The sequence below is a fragment of the Balaenoptera ricei genome, chromosome 8, assembly GCF_028023285.1.
Source record: "Balaenoptera ricei isolate mBalRic1 chromosome 8, mBalRic1.hap2, whole genome shotgun sequence".
NCBI classification, from domain to species: Eukaryota; Metazoa; Chordata; class Mammalia; order Artiodactyla; family Balaenopteridae; genus Balaenoptera; species Balaenoptera ricei.
In genome coordinates this window covers 111,066,017-111,087,654 of record NC_082646.1, presented here as the reverse complement: position 1 = coordinate 111,087,654, position 21,638 = coordinate 111,066,017, and the positions used below count along the sequence as shown (strand labels likewise).

Here is a 21,638-nt window from a genome sequence, read left to right as displayed (position 1 = left end):
TCCGGTGCTTCTCGGCCGACCTGGCGGCTGCGACCCCTCTCCCCCCGCCACCCGAGCCTGCCCATCCTCCGCTCGGCGCCACCGTCTCCTGGACACGACGGCTGCGCCCCGAGGAAAACGATACCTTTGGCTACGCTGTAACCATTTCGCGATCTATTTTGAAAACTGTAATTCAGAAATGAGTTTTAAACACAGCATTTTCCGTCTTGCTTGGAATCCTTGCACAAATAATTGATAATTCGAGAGTTAAAACATTTCATCTCCTAAAAAATACCTTTTAAGGAGCGTGCCTCTTCAAAAGGGAAGCTAGTTGGCCCAGAGCTGATAAATACAAGGCTTCACCTCGCTGGGTGGTGACAGCAAAGCCGTCCCCCACTGTAGAATGAAGCGACCAAATGCAGACCGAATCAGCAGCAAGTGGATCAAAAAAAGTTTATTTTGAATATTTAATTTAAAAAAATCATACCTATGAGGTGTGCTACAGAAATTTAGATACAAGAATTGCATATAAAACCCGACCTAATCGTGGTAAAGCAAATGCACTTCAGGAAAGAAAACGTGTACCTCATGGTCACTGGCGTCCCAACACCAGACACTTCCACATGGTCCCCCGGGAGGACACTGCCCCGACCACGTGCGGGAGCTGAGCTGAGGGGCCTCCCGGTCCCTCCCGGGGGACGGGCTCCCCGCGGCGGCCACGGGAGCGTCTTGGGCCACAGCGCTCCCTCTTGCTCACCTCACATTCTCAGCCAAGTCAATCCATCAAATTTTGCTGTCACTTAACATGATATTTTGGCAAAAAGAGCACGGCCTCCTTGACGGGAAGCGTTTCTGCGGTTCACCACGGGGAAGGGACCTGCCTTCCACCAGCAGTGGCTGTTTCCCCACAGGGCGGACACAGGCCAGCTGCCCGGGGTTGGGGACAGCGGGAGGACAGTCTCTAAGGGACTGGTGACACTGCAGCGGGGGGCCGGGGGCAGGGGCCCAGCAGCCCTCCTGGAGGCCCGGCATCGCGGGAGGCGAGAGAACGAGGACAAGACGAGGAGGGAGACGCGGAGAAAGGCGGGGTCTTTGCTGAAACCCAGCAAATACTGTGGGATTTCACAGCGCGAGAGGCTTTTCCGACCGAGCGGACAGCTCCCGTACTTTCCAGCGATTGCCCACAATTCTAACTTCCTATCAGGCCCTCCCTCTTCCTCCAAAACCCTGGGCGGGGACTCCTGCCCCCACCTTGTTGGAGCGGAGGGCGAGAGGCGGGCAGGGACAACTCGCACTCAGGACCAAAGGTCCCCGAAGTGGCTCCAGGCAACAGTTGATTTGGCAAAAAAAAAAAAAAAAAAAAAAAAAAAAAAAAAACCTTAAATGCATAAAAACAATCACCGAGTCCTCCAAGGAGCATGATTACAATATATTAGCAAGTTCTGTGGCGTAAACATTTTCAAAAGCATCGGCAAAAGTATTAAATATAAAAGCAGTATGCATACTCCCCTCGGCACCCTGAAGAAAACACCAGAAGGCAGGCGTGGCCACAGACAGCGAGGGCGTGGCCAGCTACGGCAAGGGCGTGGCCAGCTACCTACTGCCGCAGCTCGACGTAGTTGGCGGGGAAGAGCCCATACCTGCCCTTGCACAGCCCGCGCCACCAGCCATCGTCAATCATCTCGATGTTGGTGATGATGTCGTCAGGGTCGAAGGAGATCTCATCATCGCCCGCTAGGGAGGAGGGCACAGAGAGAGAGCAGCGGTCACACTCAGCGTTCCCTGCTCAGCCACCAGAGGAAAACCCTCCAGCAGCCCTCGAGCTGGCGGCCTCCCACTGAGGCTCCACGGGAGCGCAGGGTTCTGCGGGGGTAGGCTCGATGTGGGTGCAGGGTCCTGGGGGTGCAGGGTCCTGGGGGTGCAGGGTCCTGGGGGCAGAGGCTCCTTGGGGGTGGAGGGTTCGCTGTCTCCCCTACTCTATGAAGGGGGCTTTGCACGCACAGGGGCGGATACAGAGACAGGGCGGAGCCCTTCAAACAAAACCCTAACCCAGAGCAGATGAAGTGTGGCTGAGGGAGATACAGGAATTCCTTGCACTGTATCTGCAACTGTTCTATAACCTTGAAATTGTTTCAAAATAAATTCTTTTTAAAAATTGTAAATAACGCTCTGAGAGTCAGATTTTGAAGAGACGAACCACTGGAAGCCCCGCCACCACCATTTCCGGCCCTCGGGGCGCTTCTCACCAGCTTGGTAGTCGTAGAGGGCAATGGCTGTGATTCCAAGGTCATTCTCATATTCATCGTAGGGACCCTCCTCTAGAATAAACCAGAACAGGGTCTGAGAAGGAAGCAGAGCTGCACTCTCACTCCCGTCAGATGCCCCTTCCTAAGGTCCGGGTGGAGGAGCCAGTCAGGAGAGAATGTGGCAGGGGTGCCGAGCGTGAATCGGGAGGACGCACCGTGGGCCGTCGGGCACCTTCCGCCAAGGGGAGGACCCGGCCCCAAGGAGCGAAGCCCCGCGTCATTCTCTCGATAGAGGCACTGACCGTTTTCAGGGTGTCATGTTTTACACTTTAAAGATTTAGCTCTATTTTCAGGAAAGGTCATATCACGAATAAATGAATGGCAAGCAGGAGACAGCTGATCACACCTCACGCTGTGCTCAGGGAAGGTGAGGGCCCTGCCCTGGTGTAGGTTCTGATACTGATTTTCATGTCACTCCAAGTGGGAGAACGGACTTGTGTTAAATCTGTCCAAACACATTAAAGGAAACCTCATCTCTAGAAATCAAAGACCAATTTGAGTGTTCATCCATCTATGACATTTTCAGAGTGCGCAGAAATCTCCCTCTTCAGAGACCTCAACGTACTCTGGCTTCCTGGAAGACCTCACGAGCTTCTACCCTGATACAACAGCAGCAGAAGCCCCTTCCTCCACGCCCACCCCTCTCAGCGCCCTCAGCACAAGCAGGGATCTCCTGGAACCCCCCGGGAGGCCAGGCCAAGCCCCCCGGGGTCCGGGGCCCGCAGCAGGAGGAGAGGAGCCCCGCAAGCCTGACAGAGGTGGGGCAGGTCAGTCAGCAGGGGGCCAGAAGCAGAGGGGGGCGCAATGCGGGAGACCCGCGTACCTGCTTGGTAGTGGCCCGGGGCCTCCGTGCTTTCGTAGACGGCCTCCGGGGCGTAGGCCTCCTGGTACTCGGTGGCCTCCGTGCTGTACGCCGGCTCGGGCTCACCGGTGTAGCTCGGCTCGGCCTGCAACGGAGCCGCGGCCTGGGGAGAGTCCAGGAGACAGTTCCCGTGGCCCGCGCCGGGTCACGACCACGGCCACACGGCCAAGAGAGACACGCGGACCACTCTCAGCCCCGGCTGAGACGAGACAGACACGGGGATGGGGCGGCGTCACCTGCTCACACCCCGCGGACGCCTGGGTCCTAACGTGTCCCGCAGCGCCGAGAGGGCCAGGCTCCCCCTCACAAGCCCGTCCTCACACCCCCGACACCCTGAGTCCTGCCGTCACCAAACACCTGCCGGCCGCGAGCGCCCCACTTTCCTGGGGCAGGTCTGGCCCGTTTCCTCTCTGGGTCCCAGACCTCCGAGGCCTCCCAAAGCCCCCGAGGGCGCCCAGCCCTCCCGGGCCTCTGCCAGCAGCTCCGCGCCATCAGCCCATCCCGCCGGCTAGGGCAGCTGAGCCCGCGGGTGGCGGGTTCCATCCTCACGGAACCCTCCGTGGAGGTGAGGCAGGGGAGGGACCAACAAGTCGCACGCAAGAGGACATCAAAAGTGCTCTGCTGACAGCCACCTGAGCCGCGACCCCAGTTCCCAACCATCCACCACCAACGGCGGCTTCAACCAGCGTTTCCGACCGGGGTCCACCTGAGGGCACCCTCGCGGGTCAGGAAAGGAAGGCGCACACAGAGAGCCCAGGGGAGAGCCGGTGGTCAGGCCTCAGCTTCCCACAGAGGGTGACAGAGGGGTGCGGCAGGCCGGGAGTGCTACTCCAGAGGCCACAGGGCGGGGCTCCACCAGGGCCAGGCACCTGGCGCCACTCCAGGGCTAAACAAGGGAGTGACGGACTCCTACTGGCAAGTGCCCCTGGAGGCGAGGGGACCAGACGGGAGGGTGAGGAGCCACATGTGCTGCGGGGTCGCGCAGAGCCGCTCAGCGGTTGGGCCGTCACCCCGAGGTCACTGCGGGGACACTGCACAGGGCCGCCAGCAACGCCCTAACCTCCTATCTTCCCTCAGCAGCCCCTCCGCCCACGCCCACCCCTCCCCCGTCATGTGGTTCGGGCAGGATTCCCTGCCCCGCCCAGGACAACGTGTCATTCCAGCCTCCTCCAAGGACCAACTGCTAGTGACGGGCCCAGCAGTGGGCCCCGATGGGCGGATGCACAGGGGCCCCCTTTCCACGGGATTCCAGATCCTAAGACTGCACCCGCCACACCCGCCACACCCGCCAGGCAGAGGGGCGAGCCTACAGACCACCCTGAAGCCCAGGCCCGCCCACGGTGCTCCCGCACCCTCAGCCCCTTTGGGCCTCAGCCGAGTTGAGTCAGTTTCAGCCCCTTGTGACTCAGTGAGCTCTAAGTGGTGACGTCCAGGTGAGGGAAGACAGGTGAGTGAACGGGACAGAGGGGACTCGGGCTGGGCCGGGTGTGGGTGTGGGTGTGGACGGCAGGGGCCGAGCTGCTCTGGGAGGGGGGCCCCCAGAGCCTGTGGAGACCCCGCCATGGGGCCATGGGAAGGGGGGCAGGCGGCTCAGTGACCCAGGGGTCAAAGGAGCAGGTCCTGGGACTGAAGACTGAGGAGGAAGGGCCGAGGACAGAGTCTCCAGGAACACGGTGCTCGAGAGAGGCCAAGGGAAGAGAGCCGAGAGGCGGCGGCCGGGTGGGGACGAGGGTCCTGGAAGGGAGTGTGGTCCGAGTCGAGGGCAGCAGGGAGTGGGTGAGGGAAAGACCCGCACCGGCTGACCCTTGGAGGCTGGCTCAGGAGAGCGCAGCGGGGCCGGCGGGCGGGTGAGAAGGCCGGCGGGGAAACCGAGGAGGCGAGAGGCCCCGCGCTCAGGAGGGCTGCCCTCCGGGCGCCGCGCAGCACAGGGAGGGACCCCCGTCCACGGGGAGCTGAGCTGGGAAGGGCGTCTCCGCGCGGCGTCAGACTCACGGGCAAAGCAGATAAAAGCACCAACCTCGCAGACGGGGCTCGAAGGCGGCCTCTCCTGGGTCGGCTGGGGCGTGGGCGACGCGGGGGGCGTGGGCTTCTGGGCCCGGGCTTGCTCCTGGAATGCAGAGACAGCGGCAGTCAGCGCGTCACCAGGCCTCCACCAGGCCTCCCCTCAGTCGCACCCAAGCACGAGGCGCGCTCGCTGCCGCTGCCGGAGGAAGAAGCAGCAACGCGGAGCAGAGACGCAGCGCAGAGACGTCAAGGGCGCGTCTGCCCTGCAGCCGAGGTCACGCGGTCAAGTCTTCTCAAGACACGCCCGGTGGCCCACGCAGTCCTGCCCCCAGGGCTGACGGATCCAGCCAGAGGCGGCAGTGCCCCCGCACACCTGATCCGGAGGCCGCCACCTGGGCTCTGAGCTGAGGCTGTAACGGACTGAGACCTCCGGGGACCTTCCAACGGAGTGAAGGGAATTTGCACGTAGGACGGACGTGAATCTTGGGGAGGGCAGAGGATGGACAGCGGTGGACAGATGCGGACGTCCCAACCCCCAGGGTCCTGTGAACGTGTGACCTTACAGGGCAAGAGGCTGCAGACGTGACCAAGGTAAGGACCCAAGGCAGGAGGTGACCCTGGATTACCCAGGTGGGCCCGGTGTCATCACAGGTCCTTACAAGCGGGAGGCAGACAGTGAAAGCAGAGCTTGGAAGGGGCCACAAGCCAAGGCGGGGGCGGGGGCAGGTTCTAGAAGCTGAAAAAGGCAAGGACACGATTCCTCTCTGCAGCCTCCAGAAGCAACCAGCCCTGTAACCCCTCCCAGGCCCCCCGGCCTCCAGCCTGTGAGGTGGTAACCTTGCGCTGCCCTAAGCCACGGCGCGGGGCGGGACTTGACGCGGCCCCAGGAAACCAGTGCTGACGCCTGTCAGGTGGACTTCCTCCACGCCACCGACCAAAGAACCTGACGGCCCGGGGAGGGAAGTCGCAGCAGAAGCAGGAGCTGCGCCGCCCCCACCCGCTCCCCAGCTGCTCTGCCAGCCCACCCGACAGGGCTCAGCCTGACGGGCGTCGGTGGGACTGCCCTGTGGAAACCAACCCCTCCGGAGACCACGCAGCTCTGGACCCCAGTGTGGCTTTGCCTGACCCGCCCCAGCAGGACGGTCACGAGTCCTCACGGCGCTGGCAGCTTGCCCACGAGTTAAATCCCCGGGGCAGCATGACTCCCTGAAGGGGCCGTGCCTAGGCCGGGCTGAGCGTGGGCTTCTGGAGAGCCGGGCCTGCCGCCCGCCACGCAGCGGCACGAGGATCCGTGACAGCCCCCCTCCACCCGGCCACACCCCGATCTGGCGGGGAACAGACGTTCCTTCTCGGGGGCACGCTCGCTCCCGAGATGTGCGGGGCGAGCATCTGTGGCCGCCCCGCCTGCCAGAGCACTCGGACGCGTGCGGGCCGTGTCCTGCCCCGGGAGAGCGCCTCACAACCCAGAGGGCTCTGGTGCGAGCGGCACCATGCCGATCGATGGGAGTCACTCAGGGGACAGGCGGGCGGGGAGAGCTGGCAGGGGCTGGACCCGGCGAGGGACAACACGGCGGAAGGGACGGCGAGAGAACCTCAAAGGCCAAGGGGCTGGACAACAGCGACCGAGAGCCTCCTTCTCAAGCCCTCCAACCCTTCTGCAGCTTTGCGACTGCAGGGGTCAAATTCCGAGCCATAAAACGAGGAAGGCGTTACGTGAAAACGAGACCAAGTTATCGGAAAAAATGCCTCCTGGTGTGCGTGTGTGTGTCTGCAACAAAGAAAAACTTACAAGCGCGTAACTAAAAACTGAAAGGAGAGACAGCTTTAAAGTTTCTGGCAATTAAGGAACGGTACGTGATAATCAGACACGTTTGCTATCATCCCGACTTCACCACGGGTGATAAAAACGTTTTATCAGGGCTTATTTAATTCCCGGCTCCAGCGCCCAGCGTTTCCTGCCCGTTGCATGCTAACTGCCTCAACCACTCACTCTCCCTTGACGGGGTCTTCAGACTGATGTGGGGAGGAAACGCCCTTAGGTTTAAATAGAGCTTTACAGTCTATAAGAACAACACATGCGTTATTTCCGATTCTACTTCTTGGCCACCCGAGTCGTGGCGACTCCACACCCGTTTCACGGGCAAGAACGTGGGCCGCGGGACGGTGCACTGGCTTGCGTCAGGCCGCCCGGTTGGCAGGTGACGCGGCGGGACCCGAGCCGTCAGCCGTCAGCCCATCTACGCGAGTTTAGGAAGGAGCAAGTCCCCACCCTCCTGCTCCCTCCTCACAGCTCCCACTGCCACCCTCTCCAGCGGAAAGACAGTTTGTGAAGAATCCCAGAAGAACCTGCAGACCCGAGCTCCAGGAGCAAGAGCTCCAAGAGCCAGCAGACGGCCTTCTTCACAGGGATCCCTTCTGTGCCCTCAACCTGCCACCCAAGCAGACAGCGGGTTCCCGAGGGTGACGGCTGGGAACAGGCTGCGGGGGAGACGTGCGGACGGGGGCTTGGCCAAGGGCATGGGGGCCGCCAGCCTGACGGGGGAGGACAGGCCCGCAGTCGCCCAGCGCTGGGGCAGCACGGCTGGAGCCGGGGAGGGTCGACTGTCTCGTATCTGGTGACAAGAGACGGGATCGTCTGTGCGGCTGAAAGCCAAGTTCCTGAGAGCACAGCCTTCGGCGCGAGTTCAAAACGCTTCCTACTGATAGTTTTCTGCAGCAGACGCAGGAATGAGCCGGACACACGGCCCCCGCGCGCGGGAGGGGAGCCCGGGCGCCGCCCGCACTCACGTCCAGCTGCCTCCGCGCCGCCTCCTGCCCCTTCGCCGTCCTCTGCGCCCACTCTGCCTCCGCCTTCCGCCCGTCCTCGGGCTCCTTCTCCTTCGCCAGGTTCTCAAAGTTAGCTCTGATGTTGCTGGTCTTGCTGCTCACTAAAGAGGAAGGAGAGATTTACTCAGGGCGCCACCATCTCCCCCGGACCAGGCCCGCGCCAGGGCGGCCTGTCCCTCGGGAAGCAGGCACCCCAGCTGAGGGCGATGCGCCCTCCTCGGCTGCCAGCCCCCCACCAGGAACGGCCTTCACTGTTGTGTGTGCTGCACCCACAGCGGGAAGACGGCACAGCCCCGCATCTGGAATGCTCTTACGTTCCCAACACCACTGTATTCTTTACCACCAGACACTCACAAGGAAAAAAAACCCCCCTAAGGACGCCCTTGATAAAACAGTAAAAAGTACTGATTGTGAGTAGATCTCAACCCTCTTAACGTTTCGTGTGACAAAATGTGAGGGCGGAGCCCACTGCGACTGCCCCTGTGGACGTGCCGTGGGGCCTCCGGGGAAAACACGTGCAACTATCTGAGATGCAGGCCGAACTGATTTTTCCTGGAACATCATTTTCCCTGAAATGACAATGGACAAACTACGGTTACGCCGTTTGGGTACGTGCCAGACCCTTTCTCCAAAAGGAACGAGCTGAGCCTGTCCTGTTAAAAAACAACTACAGTATTTGTTGTCAGTGGGAAAACTCAAGCTCTCAAGCAAAATCAGAATTTTGGAAAATCCGTGTCCACTGCCATGAGTATGACAATTTCCCAGTTTTGCTCAGAGACTCCGTGACGAGGTTGGTACTGTCAACGGACGTGACCGGGGGGGCGCTGTATAATGAAAGGCGTCAGCGCGTGGAAGATCAGCGCGACTTGGTGATCAACGCTCTCCAACGACCCTGACGTGATGTCACAAAGTCTTGCTGCGCAAGAGAGACCAACCTTTAAGAAGACCACTGGACGGCTGCCCGCTGGACTGGGGTACAGAGAACACGACCGGAAACGGCCAGTACAATACTCTTCCCTTTTCCCACTGCTTATCTGGGGAGTCCAGATTTTCTTCACCACCCTAACGCGTCACGAGAGACTGAAGGAGTGAGAAGCAGCTAAGAGAGCTCAGCTGGCCGACACCGAGGCGATTCCACAGAAACGTAACACAACGCTACCCTGGAACCTAGCCAATATCGTATAATAACTGTAAATGGAGAATAATCTCTAAAACTTTTGAATCACTAGGTTGTACATCTGAAACTAATATTGTAAATCAACTAACTATACCTTAATTTAAAGAAATGCTACTCTTCTGCACTTTCTGGTTTTGAAAACGTAGTTATTTTTTTCATAAAAAGTATTATGTTAATATGTGATAGTTTCACTACTTTTAAATGTTTAAGTGAATTAATAAAATGGTAAATTCTTCTCGCCTCTGTTTTAATTCTAACACAGTAAAGATCAGAAAACATACCCCACGTAAACAAAAGTTCTTTGGGGCCTCAGCAATTCCTGCCAGTGTCCTGAGGCCAGAGCGTACGGACTGCCGACCACGGGGCGTCCACAGGAAATACATGGCGACCTCCACTTGCTGCGTGTAACTGACCACTTCTATCACGTGTAATAATTCCCCCAACTAAACGATACTCTCCCAGGCTGGCCCACGTTTAACGGTTCCCCAGCAGACACCAGGACCACAGGAGGCCTAGGCACGCAGCAGGCACCGGAAGGGCGGGTCGCGAGCAGCCTGGCGCTCACCCGTGAGTGAGGAAGGACAGGGCTGCCCTAACTCATGCGGACGCGGCGGCAACAGGCTGCGCAGACACACCACGGCCGGGGGAGCGGCAGGTGCCGCAGGAACCTCCCGGGGCCTGGGCCCCGGCAGTGAGCAGGGCCCTTGAGGACGTGCAGTTAACCCAGCTCTGCTTTGGGAAGCACCCCCCAAAACAGACCCCCGCCGCCAGAGAGCTGCAACGCCCGTGTCTGAAAGGTGCCTCTGAACCTCTGCAGGAACAAACAGCATCAAACGGGTAATCAACTGCCGTCCCCAAAACACACAGATCAACTACGGTCTCCGTTAATGCTTCACCTGCTCCCGCCGGCTCTCCTTTCCCCCTCAGCACCGTCCTGGGGACACCACACAGCGTGGAATTTCTCCCGGGAAAAACCACGGTGCTGCCAGGGGGTCTGCTAGGACTTACCTGCTTCGACAGGGACAGTCTTCTGGTAAGTGGAGGCCACCGTGGCAACGTCCTCAAAGGTGGAAGCGTTCTACCAAGACAAGAAAGGGGAGATCAGGAATGCATTTTTCTTTCTTCCTTTCCTCTCCCTGCACAAAGGCCTGCCCCAGATCCTCCCAAAGACCCAACCAGAGAGCCCAAATATTTCATATCCACCTGTTCTGCACATTAACAGAGGCATGAAAAGTGTGTTAATAACACATTGGCTGGTGACCATACGGGCCAGCGTCAGAGAAGAAACACACGTATAGGGGGTGAATGGGCAGGGCCAGGATGTTTAGGGCAGTGAAACTGCTGTGTAGGAATAGACAGTGGTACATACGAGTCACTACACACCTGTGCAAACCCGCAGAATGTAAGATCCCAGGAGAGAACCCTAAAGCCGACCTCAGCGTTGGGTGCCTATGATGTAGGCTCAACGTAGGTTCACAGGTTGTAACAAATGGACCACTGGGTGGGTGGGGGAGGGGAGGTAGGGAGTATATGGGAAATCTCTGCACCTTCCTCTCAAATTTGAGCAAACTGCTCAAAAAAGCAGAAAAACCAAAAGCCCTACCACGTGCCTCCATTTCACAACCATAAACCAAGCACGTGTTCCTCCCAAGCTCTCGCCACAGACAGAATTTGCAGGGGAGCCCAGAAGCCTCTGCTGCGCTGGGAGAGGACCCTGGGACGTACAAAGGCCCCCCCGATCGTCCACCTCTCCCAGTAAGCGCAACTCTAGTTTGGTTCTGTAGGGACCCAACTCGCGAGACTAAAAGGACAGCGACGACCGTCCACGTAAAGGCTGACACGGGCGCGGACTGACGGCTCAGGGAAGCACTGGCCGCTGGGCACGAACGCTTCCCAGGGAAACACGCCTGGGGCTCAGGACGGGCACTGCTCTCCTGACACAGGAAACCGGGAGAAAGGACGCGCGGGAGCCTGTCACTAGTTGACGCCCGAGGCTGACTGCAAGCAGCGGCTCTGAGAAGTGCGCGCCGCCCCAGACCAAGGTCAGGTACAGGCAGCTCCACGACGGCGACAGTGACCCACGGGGCTCCGGTCGGCACGCCTGGGGGCCGGCCCTGACCCTCCCGCCAAGGCCCCCTTCTCCTCCCTCCTCCTCCTCCTCCATCTCCGGGGTGGCTGCTCGGCTGCCCTGACCACCCCCTCCTCTGCTCCCCAAACCTCCCCATCTCTTTCCAGAACAACCTCTAAGGCCCCGCCCCCACCGGCTCGCCCACGAGGCTCCTGCCTGCCCTGCGGCCTCAGCGGGGAGGGGGTCAGCGCCCTCCCAGCTTCCGGGCCGTGGCCCCTGCACACCCGCTGCCCGTCCCGTCCGGCCAACTCTCCAGCACGATGCTCAGAGCCGCCTCTCTGCCTTCACCCACAGGCTTCCGGCAAACACCACGACCCCAAGCCTCTCATTTCCAGCTGCGGGGTCCCCACCACACTGCACCCCCATCACCAAGACCCGCCCACCGACTACAACCTTCCCCTCTCCCGCTGGCCACCCTCTTCCACCTGGACCCAGCTCCCCGCTCCCCAACGTCCAGCCTGACCAACTCAAGGTCTCGGCCTCTCCTGGGACCCACCTGCCGGGAACCTCTCACCTGTTTCCACCACCCACAGGGACTACGTCAGACCTGAGTCCCTGCGCCACCCGTCCCTAGGGATGATCTCATGCTGCCGCCAAGGCTGAGACCTGGGCAGGTGCCTCACCCTTCTAACCCCCGGGCTTCCCAAGCGCACAGCACAGACCACCATCTGGCCGCAGGGGGACCCCGCGCTCCCCACCACGCCCCAGGGGCTCCCTGCACCTCCCTGTCTGTGGCCTGGGCTCCTCCCACCTTAAAACAGAACCATCCCCTCAGCTGACCAGTGCCCAGCTCACCCCGATCTTGGCCCAAGCTTGCCAACGCCACGGCTCCCTTCCTCCCGCAGCCCAGACCCCTGCCAGCTGGCCTCCCCCAAACTCCCCACAACCTCAAAATAAAAAAACAGGCCCTGACCAGACGTCAAGCACCCCCACCTCGCTCGCCCAGACAGGACGTCCCCAGCAGCACCTCGGGGCACAGATGACCCCTCCCTCCTCGTAACTCTCCGCCCTCAGACCAGCACCAGTGGACCCTGTGGGCTCCCCGCACCTCGCCAGGTGCCCTGCCCGGTCTCCTCTGACCAGCCTGCCCGCTGCCATCCCACAGGCGTGGCCCGTGGCCCCCTCGCCGCTCTGCAGGCTCCCCAACTCCACCTCCGTCTGCAGGCACCCCACTCCCACCCCCTCCATCCGAACTACCTGCGCCGTCTGGCAGCCCAACCAGACGTGCCCACGGGGGACTCATCCCACCCAGTCCTGCCCCTCCCCCCGAGTTCCTGAGCTCAGCAGACGGCCCCACCATCCACCTGGGAGGCCCTCCTCCTCACCCCTTAAACGCAGGGGCTTTGGCACCCACGCTGGCTCAAGGAAGTTATCTCTCTCCCTCCGCCGCCATCCCCAGCCCGAGACAGAAGCACCCCGATCGAAGCACTGAAGCCGCCTCCTAACCGGGGCCACAGCCTTGCGGCTTCCTCCGCGATCCTCTCCACCCTGAGGCGGGGGGCTGCTCGGTGCACGTCCTGTTCACCTCGTTTGCCTGTCTAACCCTTGCAGGGCCGCTCAGAACCTATCTGACGAAACACGAAACCTCACGGGGGTCCGCAGGGCTCCCTGAAGTGGGTCATGACCAGCCACCCGCCCCCACCCCCCACAGTGGGCCCCGCCTGGCTTCCCTCAGACCTTCTGTATCTGCGACAACGCCTACCCCAGGCCCGCAAGGTCCTCGGTGTCCCCGTCCCCACGGCCACACACACACTGGCCCCATCCTCCCGGGCGAGCTCCCACCACCCGCAAAGCCGAGCTCAGACTCTCAGTTCCTCAGGACACTCCCGGCCCCGCGGCCAGAGCCCTGTGCCCTGCCGCTCACTCCCAGGGCCCACACGCGGTCACGTGATGGGGTCCCCCGAGGGGTCAGCTGGGAGCCTAATGGAAGGGGAACTCCACAGGGACCGGCCCTGGCGCCCAGACACCCGCCCGGGCAGGGCGGCCTCAACCTCGGTCCAGCCGAACCGATGGGAGCCAGGCCAGGCCCGGTCCCCAACGAGGACCACTCCACGCGCTCCTGGGTCTGCTCCTCTGACACGGTTGGAACTTAGGCCAGAAACCCAGCCACGTGACGCGCTGAGACTCTGAAACCACGCAGGAGGGACCAGCTGGACGAGGGCACCCCAGGGAGAGCCGAGGGGCCGTGTCGCCCTGCCTCTGGCTCGGGGCGGACGCTGTGGGGACCCCTGCAGCGACGCGCACCTTCTGGATCCGCCTTCCCCAAGACAGCAGGCCCCACGACGTGGCCAGCGTGACCAAAGAGCTCGGTTTCCAGCTGGGTTCACTGATAAGTACGTTCACAGCCACGTGTCCGGGAGGCATGCACGACGGCGGCCCAGCGCTGTGCCTGCCTGGCCAGGGACCCCGCCCCCCCCCAAAACGTGGCAGGGACAGCAACTGCCTCACAGCATGGCCTCTAGGGGTCCAGGAGAGGACACCCGTGACACAGGAGACGAAGCCCAGCACGCGTGTCAGCTACTGGCCCCGCCGCGGTGATGACACATGCCGGTCTGAAACGTTCGCGCTTCTGCAAACGCACGCCAGGCGCCCACCAGAGACCAGAGACCACCCAGGGAACAGCCATCGGCCCGCCAAGAGCGTCAGACGCCCGATCCTGTCAGCAGAAAACACCGAGCCCCGCACGAGAAGCACTCACCTTATCCATCCGGTCCTTCTGCACCCCGTATTTCCCACCGAAGCCTCTGGAGTAGTCTGCAATGTGACAGCACGGCACTCAGTCCCAGGCTGAGGTCCGCCAGCTGCCGGCAGCAGGCGCATGCAAACAGGTCCAGAAAGAGCCCGAGAAAACGCGCCCAGAGCCACAGAACGAGAACACGGAACGATGAGCCTTTGCTTGCAAGGCGAGTTGGGCTTCTACCCGCGGTGCTCGGCAGCAAGCAGGTGAGAGGCGGGACGGAGGCGTGGCATGCTCCCCGCGTGCTCCCGGGGGACAGGGGTGCGGGCGGCAGGCGGGCGCCACCTCCTAGCACAGTCTCTGCTCTGCGCTCCTGCTCTACTCACCGCTAGAAAGAGGCTCAAGGGCAGGGATTCTCTTGCTTTTTTACTTATTTTTTTTTCTCTTGCTTTTTTAAAAGAGAAAAAGTTTCCCGGAACTTCTACCAGCCAAAGACTCATGTTGCAGCAACACAGGTCTACGTGACAGTCAGACTGCCGAGCGGTATCAACGCCACGTCCGTGCGGTCTGCCAGGTCAGCCCGAGGGGATTCTCTCCCTGAACACTGGGGCTGAGCGCCTAAACTCGGCCCCGTAAAGTAAGGACACGACTCTTTGCCAACTGTGTGTCCCGGTTCTAATGACTGAGCCTGAATTTTGACAGATGTTAGATAAGTGCTCTGAGCAAAAGCACGTCTGCCATCTGGACTCCCAATGTATGCACCCAGAAGCCTCCTGTCGAGTTCCAGCTTTGCGTACGTACTGTCTGGTTCTGTGTGAGGGAGTCACACGTAGATGGTGTCATCAAAAAAACTAGCAAAAACCAAAAAAACACCACCACAAATGAGACACAGAAACCACGTGGACACGCCTGCCCCACGCCCCTGGTCCAAGGCCAGTGATGGGGCTGAACTGGACACGTTTCTCCCGGTCTCGGAGGCAGGGAGGTGGCCTACTCAACACTCACAGGAGTCCCGGCTACAGCAAGCGCTGCTGCAGAAGGCCGCCGGGAGACCAGAGACGGCCCACTCCAGGAGCGAGGCACGTCACGGGGTTAGAGTGACCTGCACCTCACACCACCTTTGACCAGACACACACCCCAACGGTTACGGGGGAGAAAAAAGTGAACAGGGAAGAAAGGGTGCGAGTGAATTCCGCTCCGGCACAGCACTGGGCTGGAAGTGCCCAGGTGCCCCTGCAGGTGACAGCGGGTGACTCGGAGGCTGAGCGCAGAAGTCTGTGCTAGAAGTGGCGGCACTGGGCGGGGCTGGGGGGAGCCGGGGAGCAACTGTGCCTTGCTGGGACTCGTGCTTGGCCAGTCTCTCCTTGTAATCAAAGCCCACAGCACAGGGGTCCTGCCTCTCGGACTGAACACCAAATCTGCCTCCGAAACCAGTCTTATAATCTGAAAATCCACAGGTGACAGCAGAGAAAACAACCAAGAGAAGAAACACAAGTTTGGTTAGACTCAAACACGTCTCCTGGAAGAAACAAGGGCTGCGCCGAGCTCGGGGACGACAGAGCCAGCTCCCAGCCTCACCAACAGTCACAAAGGGCTCAAAAGGTTAAATGACAAACAGTGTCTGAACACGCAGCCCAGGCCCGAAAGCAGGTTAGCAACTGTATTTGAGCCGATTCAGAAAAGCCGCTCCGTGCTCCGCGAGTCTCTCCGGGGCCCCGCCCACGCTGCAGACAAGAGCACGCGTCTCTGCTCACTTGAAGAAAGAGACACGTTACACACATGGCCCACCCCACAGCGGCGCAGCAGCCCCGCTCCCCACCGTGCTGGCCGCGAGCCCGGGGACGGGGCGCCTCTCGGGCTGGGACCACCGTGCCGCCCCTGTGGCAGCCCCAAGCGGCGGGCAGCAGCCCCTCAGAACACTGCCGCAGCAGCTGGGGCTTCAGGGCCCAGGTGAGCACAGGCGCCCTGCCCCGCCCAACCGCAGCCCCCCAAGGGGGAAGGGGGAATCACTACGGGCGGAGGGGTCCTTCCAAAGCCGTGGGGATAGAGGACCCCCTCCCCCACTGAAGACAGGACAGCACTGCGACACAAGGACCGCGAGGCCAGGCACACGTGGACCTGTAAACAGAGATGAACCTCCCAAAGGACCTCGCGGACGAGCAGCCAGCGTGAATGTACCTTTTTGGGATTCGTGCAGATGCAGCTTCTCCTGGTGATCCCAGCCAAGGGCACACTTGTCCTGTCTGTCCGTCTGCACACCGAACTTCCCTCCAAAGCCTTTCACGTAGTCTGCGTGGACAATAAAAGGCCATAATCGAGTATTAGTGGGCAGCCTGCGTAACAGGGAGAAAGCAGGTTTTCCACGAAGTTCAACATACACAATTCACTAAACCATCCTTTCTCTTCCTGACCTTTGGTGAAACTTCAGGTGACATTCGTTAAGAGGACTGCCTCGCAGTGTGTCGGGAAAATAACCTCATCTACCATCTCGGTACCGTGGATAAACACGGACGGAACCCTCTACAGGAACCCCCGAGGCATGCAGTGTCACAGCACTGACACGCCATTGGGTCTCACCACTTACACAGACGTGCAACACGTGGCCCCTGCGACACGCCACGCTGCTGCAGTGTTCAAGCTAAAAGAGGTCTAAGGACGGGATTTCTTAGTTAGCAGCTCTGTTTTTGGATTTTCTGTTTTAAAGTTCAATGTTTAACAGAAAGAGACATCCACCCTAAGGGTTCCCGGTTACGTCTGTTTTTCCATTTCTGTCCTGGTTACCACCGATCATGTTAATAGCTGCTAGCTGGACGAAAAGGTAACACTGCAGCCACCTTTCTGGGACTCGTGCTTCTCGGTTCTGCCTCGATACTCAAAGCCGACCGCGCTCTTATCCACCTTGTCCTTGTCGATACCGTACTTGCCACCAAAACCTCTGGAGTAATCTGCAAACAAGGACAGCACTGTTCACAAACCAGTCACCAGATCAGCGAGCACGCTGCGGATTTTAGCAGTCTTTAGGGAAGTATTTTTATCAATTTAAAAAAACAAACCTAGGACTTCCCTAGTGGCGCAGTGGTTAAGAATCCGCCTGCCAATGCAGGGGACACGGGTTCGAGCCCTGGTCCGGGAAGATCCCACATACCGCGGAGCAGCTAAGCCCGTGCGCCACAACTACTGAGCCTGTGCTCTAGAGCCCGTGAGCAACAACTACTGAGCCCGCGAGCCACAACTACTGAAGCCCACGCACCTAGAGCCTGTGCTTCGCAACAAGAGAAGCCACCGCAATGAGAAGCCCGCGCACCGCAACGAAGAGTAGCCCCCACTTGCTGCAACTAGAGAAAGCCCGCGTGCAGCAATGAAGACCCAACACAGCCAAAATAAATAAATTTTAAAAACCTTTAAAAAAAAAAAAAAACCCTAAAATCTTTGAGGTTCACTCTAAGATCACTTACGTAGGAAACATTTGAAAATATTATTTGTACGCAATAATGGAACTACGAAGAGCAGCAAATAGAGCGGACGAACAATTGTAGCACCTCTCCTTCATCCCAAAAGACAGCATGAGATAACAGCTGACATGAAGCTTCTGAACTCAGGATGAGCCACAGGAGCAAGCTTGTGGAGGGTCACCCTACCTCCTAACCGAAGCTAGCAGAGCCGTGCCAGGGGCACCGCCAAAGGAGCAGGATAAACACGGACTACCTTCCAGAAATGTCAGTTCAACTCAAAGCTGAGTTATCATTATACTACACAGCTATCTTTACACTAAGGCATGACTCCATCACGGGCACACGAACGGAGTACAATGCACGCAGAGATCAAACCCCTTCCGGGAACGCCTAGGGCTGCTCCCGGCACTTTGGCCTCTGCTCCCCGACTGCCCAAAGGCGTATTTATTCTTCTTCAAGGGCATCTCGGGGAGAAAATCTGGTAAAAATGAACAGGATCCAACAGCAGGTGCTGACTGGCAGTGGGCATACAGGGCAAAGGAGTACAGGCGTGTGCCTAGCAGAGAGAGAAGGCAGAGTTTAAAGGAACCCCATGCAGTAGGCCCAGCGGCCGCAGGGCAGGCAGGCCCTGCCAGGTGTAAGGAAGCGACACCCTCAGCAAACAGGAGCCCCTCAGGCCCAACGGCCATCCCCTTGGGGAAACGCCAGGCCAGTGGGGTTTCCAGTGATGGCTTTCATTTTTGTTTCTTAAAAAAATCTGGGGTTTTAAAAACTACGGGAGCTCTCAGTTTATATGCTGGCCATTATTCAAATAATTTGCATGTGCAGGCCAAACAAAACAAATGATGCAGAACCACCAACAGATCAAGAGCTCTGCAGCAGGGGCTGAATCTTTAAGTCAAGCTCCATAAACACACACCTCAGCGGGCAGAGGGCCGTAACTGATCACTTACAGGGTACATCACAGCGAAGAGAAAGTCAGGATGGCTTCTAAGGACAATCTAGAAGGCTCTATCAAAATTTTAAATTCAACGTCTTTTGACCCAGCAACTCCATTGCTAGGTATTTATTCTTTTAAATAATCACTTATGTATATAACAGAATATTCACTGCAGTCAATTTTTTTTTTTTTTTTTAATGGATTTACTTATTTTACTCTCGGCCATGTTGGGTCATTGTTGCTGCGTGCGGGCTTTCTCTAGTTGTGGCGAGCGGGGGCTACTCTTCGTTGTGGTGCGCGGGCTTCTCATTGCGGTGGCTTCTCTTGTTGCGGAGCACGGGCTCTAGGCACGCGGGCTCAGTAGTTGTGCCTTGTGGGCTCTAGAGCACAGGCTCAGTAGTTGTAGCGCACAGGTTTAGTTGCTCTGCGGCATGTGGGATCTTCCCGGACCAGGGCTCGAACCCATGTCCCCTGCATTGGCAGGCAGATTCTTAACCACTCCACCAGGGAAGTCCCTGCAGGCAATTTTTAACATCAAAAATTGGAAATAACCTAAATTCCACATTCCAGAGAGGAACAGTTAAGTGGACCACGGAACAGAGGACTCAGCAGTCATCAAAATTACAACAAACTGCGACTTCCCTGGCGGTCCAGCGGTAAAAAATCTGCCTTACAACGCAGGGGACGTGGGTTCAATCCCTGGTCAGGGAGCTAAGATCCCACATGCCGCGGGTCAACTAAGCTCACGTGCCTCAACTAGAGAGTCTGCGTGCCGCAAACTACAGAGCCCACGTGCCCTGGAGCCTGCGTGCCACATCTAGAGAAGAGAAAACCCGCACGCCACAACTGGAGAGAAGCGGGCGTGCCACAACAAAGAGCTCACGTGACACAACTAAGACCTGACGCAGCCAAAAACAAACAAAATGGATAAATAAATAAATCTTTAAAGAAAAAATTACGACAAACCATCTACACCATCCAGAAAGTAACAGGGACATCCAAACACTTTAAGTTAGAAAAATTATATAAATGTAACATAAACCGATTTGCATCAGGGAGAAGTTCCCTGGGTGTGTGTCGGTGAATGCCTGAGAAACGACGGGGCCCGGGGTGCCTGACGGTCAGCAGGGCGCCGCTGCGGCCCACCTCTCTGCGACTCGTGCTTCTCCGTCTTGCCCTGGTAGTCGAAGCCCACCGCGCTCTTGTCCACGCGGTCAGACTGCACACCATACTTGCCACCGAAACCGCTCGAGTAGTCTGGGGAGACAGGGCAGCGGTCAGGAAAACGTGTCAGGCCAAGTGCCACCTTGGTTAAACGAAGCAAGACTCACCACGAGGCCAAGCACACATCTTAAAATGTACAACAAGCTACCCGCTGTCACACGCGGGTGACGCTGGATGCGTCTATGTGCCCCTGCAGTCTGGTCCCTTTCGACTGCTGGAGAGCAGAGGTGAGCTGCAGGCCCACTTTGGGAAGTCACCGTTCAAATAAAGGTCAGTGTATAAAGACAGCTACGCAGCTGCATGGGTCTTTCTAGAAAAGACCCGACCCCTCCAACACATCGAGCCAGGTGGGCTGGGTGGACCGGTGGGGCCTAGAGCACTCCCAGGCTGAGCTACTTCCTTGGGTCATCGGATGACCCGCAAGAGGCAGAAGTAAACAAGCTTGCAAAGAACACCTCAAGGGACTTCCCTGGCGGTCCAGTGTTTAAGACTCCAGGCGTCCACTGCAGGCGGCACAGGTTTGATCCCTGGTCGGGGAGCGAGGCTCCCACAGGCTTTCATTTACAAAAAGGCTTTACCAGGGAGTACTACCTCATAAAGATTAGCCTACGCCGTGTTAAAGACGCACGTACACGCTGAAAATGTCGGTAAGTTAACGGCTCTGTTTCCATCCTCAGGGGAAAGTTAGTTTTGCCAACCAAGTTAGAGAGGGAACTGTTAGGGGGCAACGCTGCTCGGATGAGGGGAAGCAGCTTCTGCTGCCACACGCGAGGTGGCACAGGGACACGAGATGCCAGCGCTTCGTGGGCTGCGTGGCAGGGACCCCACTGTCACACCACACCCAGAAGACCAGACACCTGAAGGCGAGAGCAGCGAACTGCCCGTGGCGACACCCCTGCCCCCAGGAAGAGCCTCGAGTGACAACGCGCTCCTGCCCTTCAAAAGCAGGTGGGGCTACCTTCCCGTCACCGGCATCTTTCACATCTCACCTTTCTGCGAGGCGTGTTTCTCAGTTTTCCCCTGGTACTCAAAGCCCACAGCAGACTGCAGTCACAGAGAAAAGGGAAATGCAGTTTTAAATGCCTGGATCCACGATGCATAGGACACTTTAAAAAACATGAACCATGTTATCTTTTGATCTTTGATTTCCTAAGCCATTAACACCCAAAGCCCTGCTGTTTTGAATTCGTACCCCGTGAAACGCTCACAGAAGCCCGGGGGCTGCCCGGGCCAAGCAGCGAGCGAAGCGGCCTCCCCCGGGTGGGCGACCCCCGCGGGGCGAGCTCAGCCACAGGACACCGAGCTGGGCCGACTCCCATCAGCCCGCTTCTCAAATGGGCTCCGCAAGAGCCACACGAACAGCAGGAACAAGGCCCGGCACTGAGGTGGGCACCACGCACGCAGCCCGGGGGAAGGGCAGACGCGGGACCGTGGCCACGCTCAGCCAGGCCTAACCCCCAAGCCCAGGCTCTCCATGCTACGACATAAAACAAAGGGGCTGACGGCCCTGAGGCAGGGCCTCGAGAACAGCGGAGCAGCACCCGGACGCTCGGCACAGCGCGGTAAGCGGGCGGCACTCTGCCGGTCCGCTCTGGACACCCTTGGGGGATCCCTGTCACGGTGACATCCAGGCAGGGACAGTGGATGTAAACAGTCCCCGCTGGCATCCTTGGACAAATCTAAGGCTGTCCCGGGGTCATCCCCTGAGTAGATACCAACATGGGGGTTTCTACAGCAATCAGTAAAAAAAAACCCTTACACTTGACTGTTCTGTTTGTTTGTTTGGCCGCACGGCCTGTGGGATCCCGACCAGGGATCGAACCCGGGCCCCTGGCAGTGAGAGTACGGAGTCCTAACCACTGGACCGCCAGGGAAGTCCCTGTTCTCGCCTCTTAAAGAGCCAATCATCTCAAAGCAGCTGGAAAGGGGGGGCCCTGTGAGCCCTGTGGTCAGGACACCCACCCTGCAGTCCCACAGCACACACACCTGGCGGTGGGCTCTGACCTACGAGGACTGGCTCCCTCGCCCTCCCCGGGCCCCAGCTGCCCACGATGCTTCACTCA

General features: G+C 59.0%; 1 protein-coding gene across 2 annotated transcripts in view; it reads right to left on the bottom strand.

Moving 5' to 3' along the window:
* Positions 1-407: 407 nt before the first annotated feature.
* The window catches only part of CTTN (cortactin), a 34,177-nt gene continuing 12,946 nt past the window's right edge, over positions 408-21,638 (bottom strand). Inside the window, exons 7-18 of one of the 2 annotated variants that reach the window (XM_059932277.1) lie at positions 20,565-20,619; positions 19,498-19,608; positions 16,794-16,904; positions 16,138-16,248; positions 15,292-15,402; positions 13,981-14,036; positions 10,163-10,232; positions 7,939-8,078; positions 5,165-5,254; positions 3,109-3,250; positions 2,226-2,297; positions 408-1,713 (exon numbers count right to left, since the gene is read on the bottom strand). In XM_059932277.1, coding sequence (XP_059788260.1) covers positions 1,577-1,713; positions 2,226-2,297; positions 3,109-3,250; positions 5,165-5,254; positions 7,939-8,078; positions 10,163-10,232; positions 13,981-14,036; positions 15,292-15,402; positions 16,138-16,248; positions 16,794-16,904; positions 19,498-19,608; positions 20,565-20,619 — 1,206 coding nt within the window. In that variant the 3' untranslated portion in view covers positions 408-1,576. The remainder of the gene's footprint in view (positions 1,714-2,225; positions 2,298-3,108; positions 3,251-5,164; positions 5,255-7,938; positions 8,079-10,162; positions 10,233-13,980; positions 14,037-15,291; positions 15,403-16,137; positions 16,249-16,793; positions 16,905-19,497; positions 19,609-20,564; positions 20,620-21,638) is intronic. The other variant, XM_059932278.1, reaches the window with a different exon arrangement.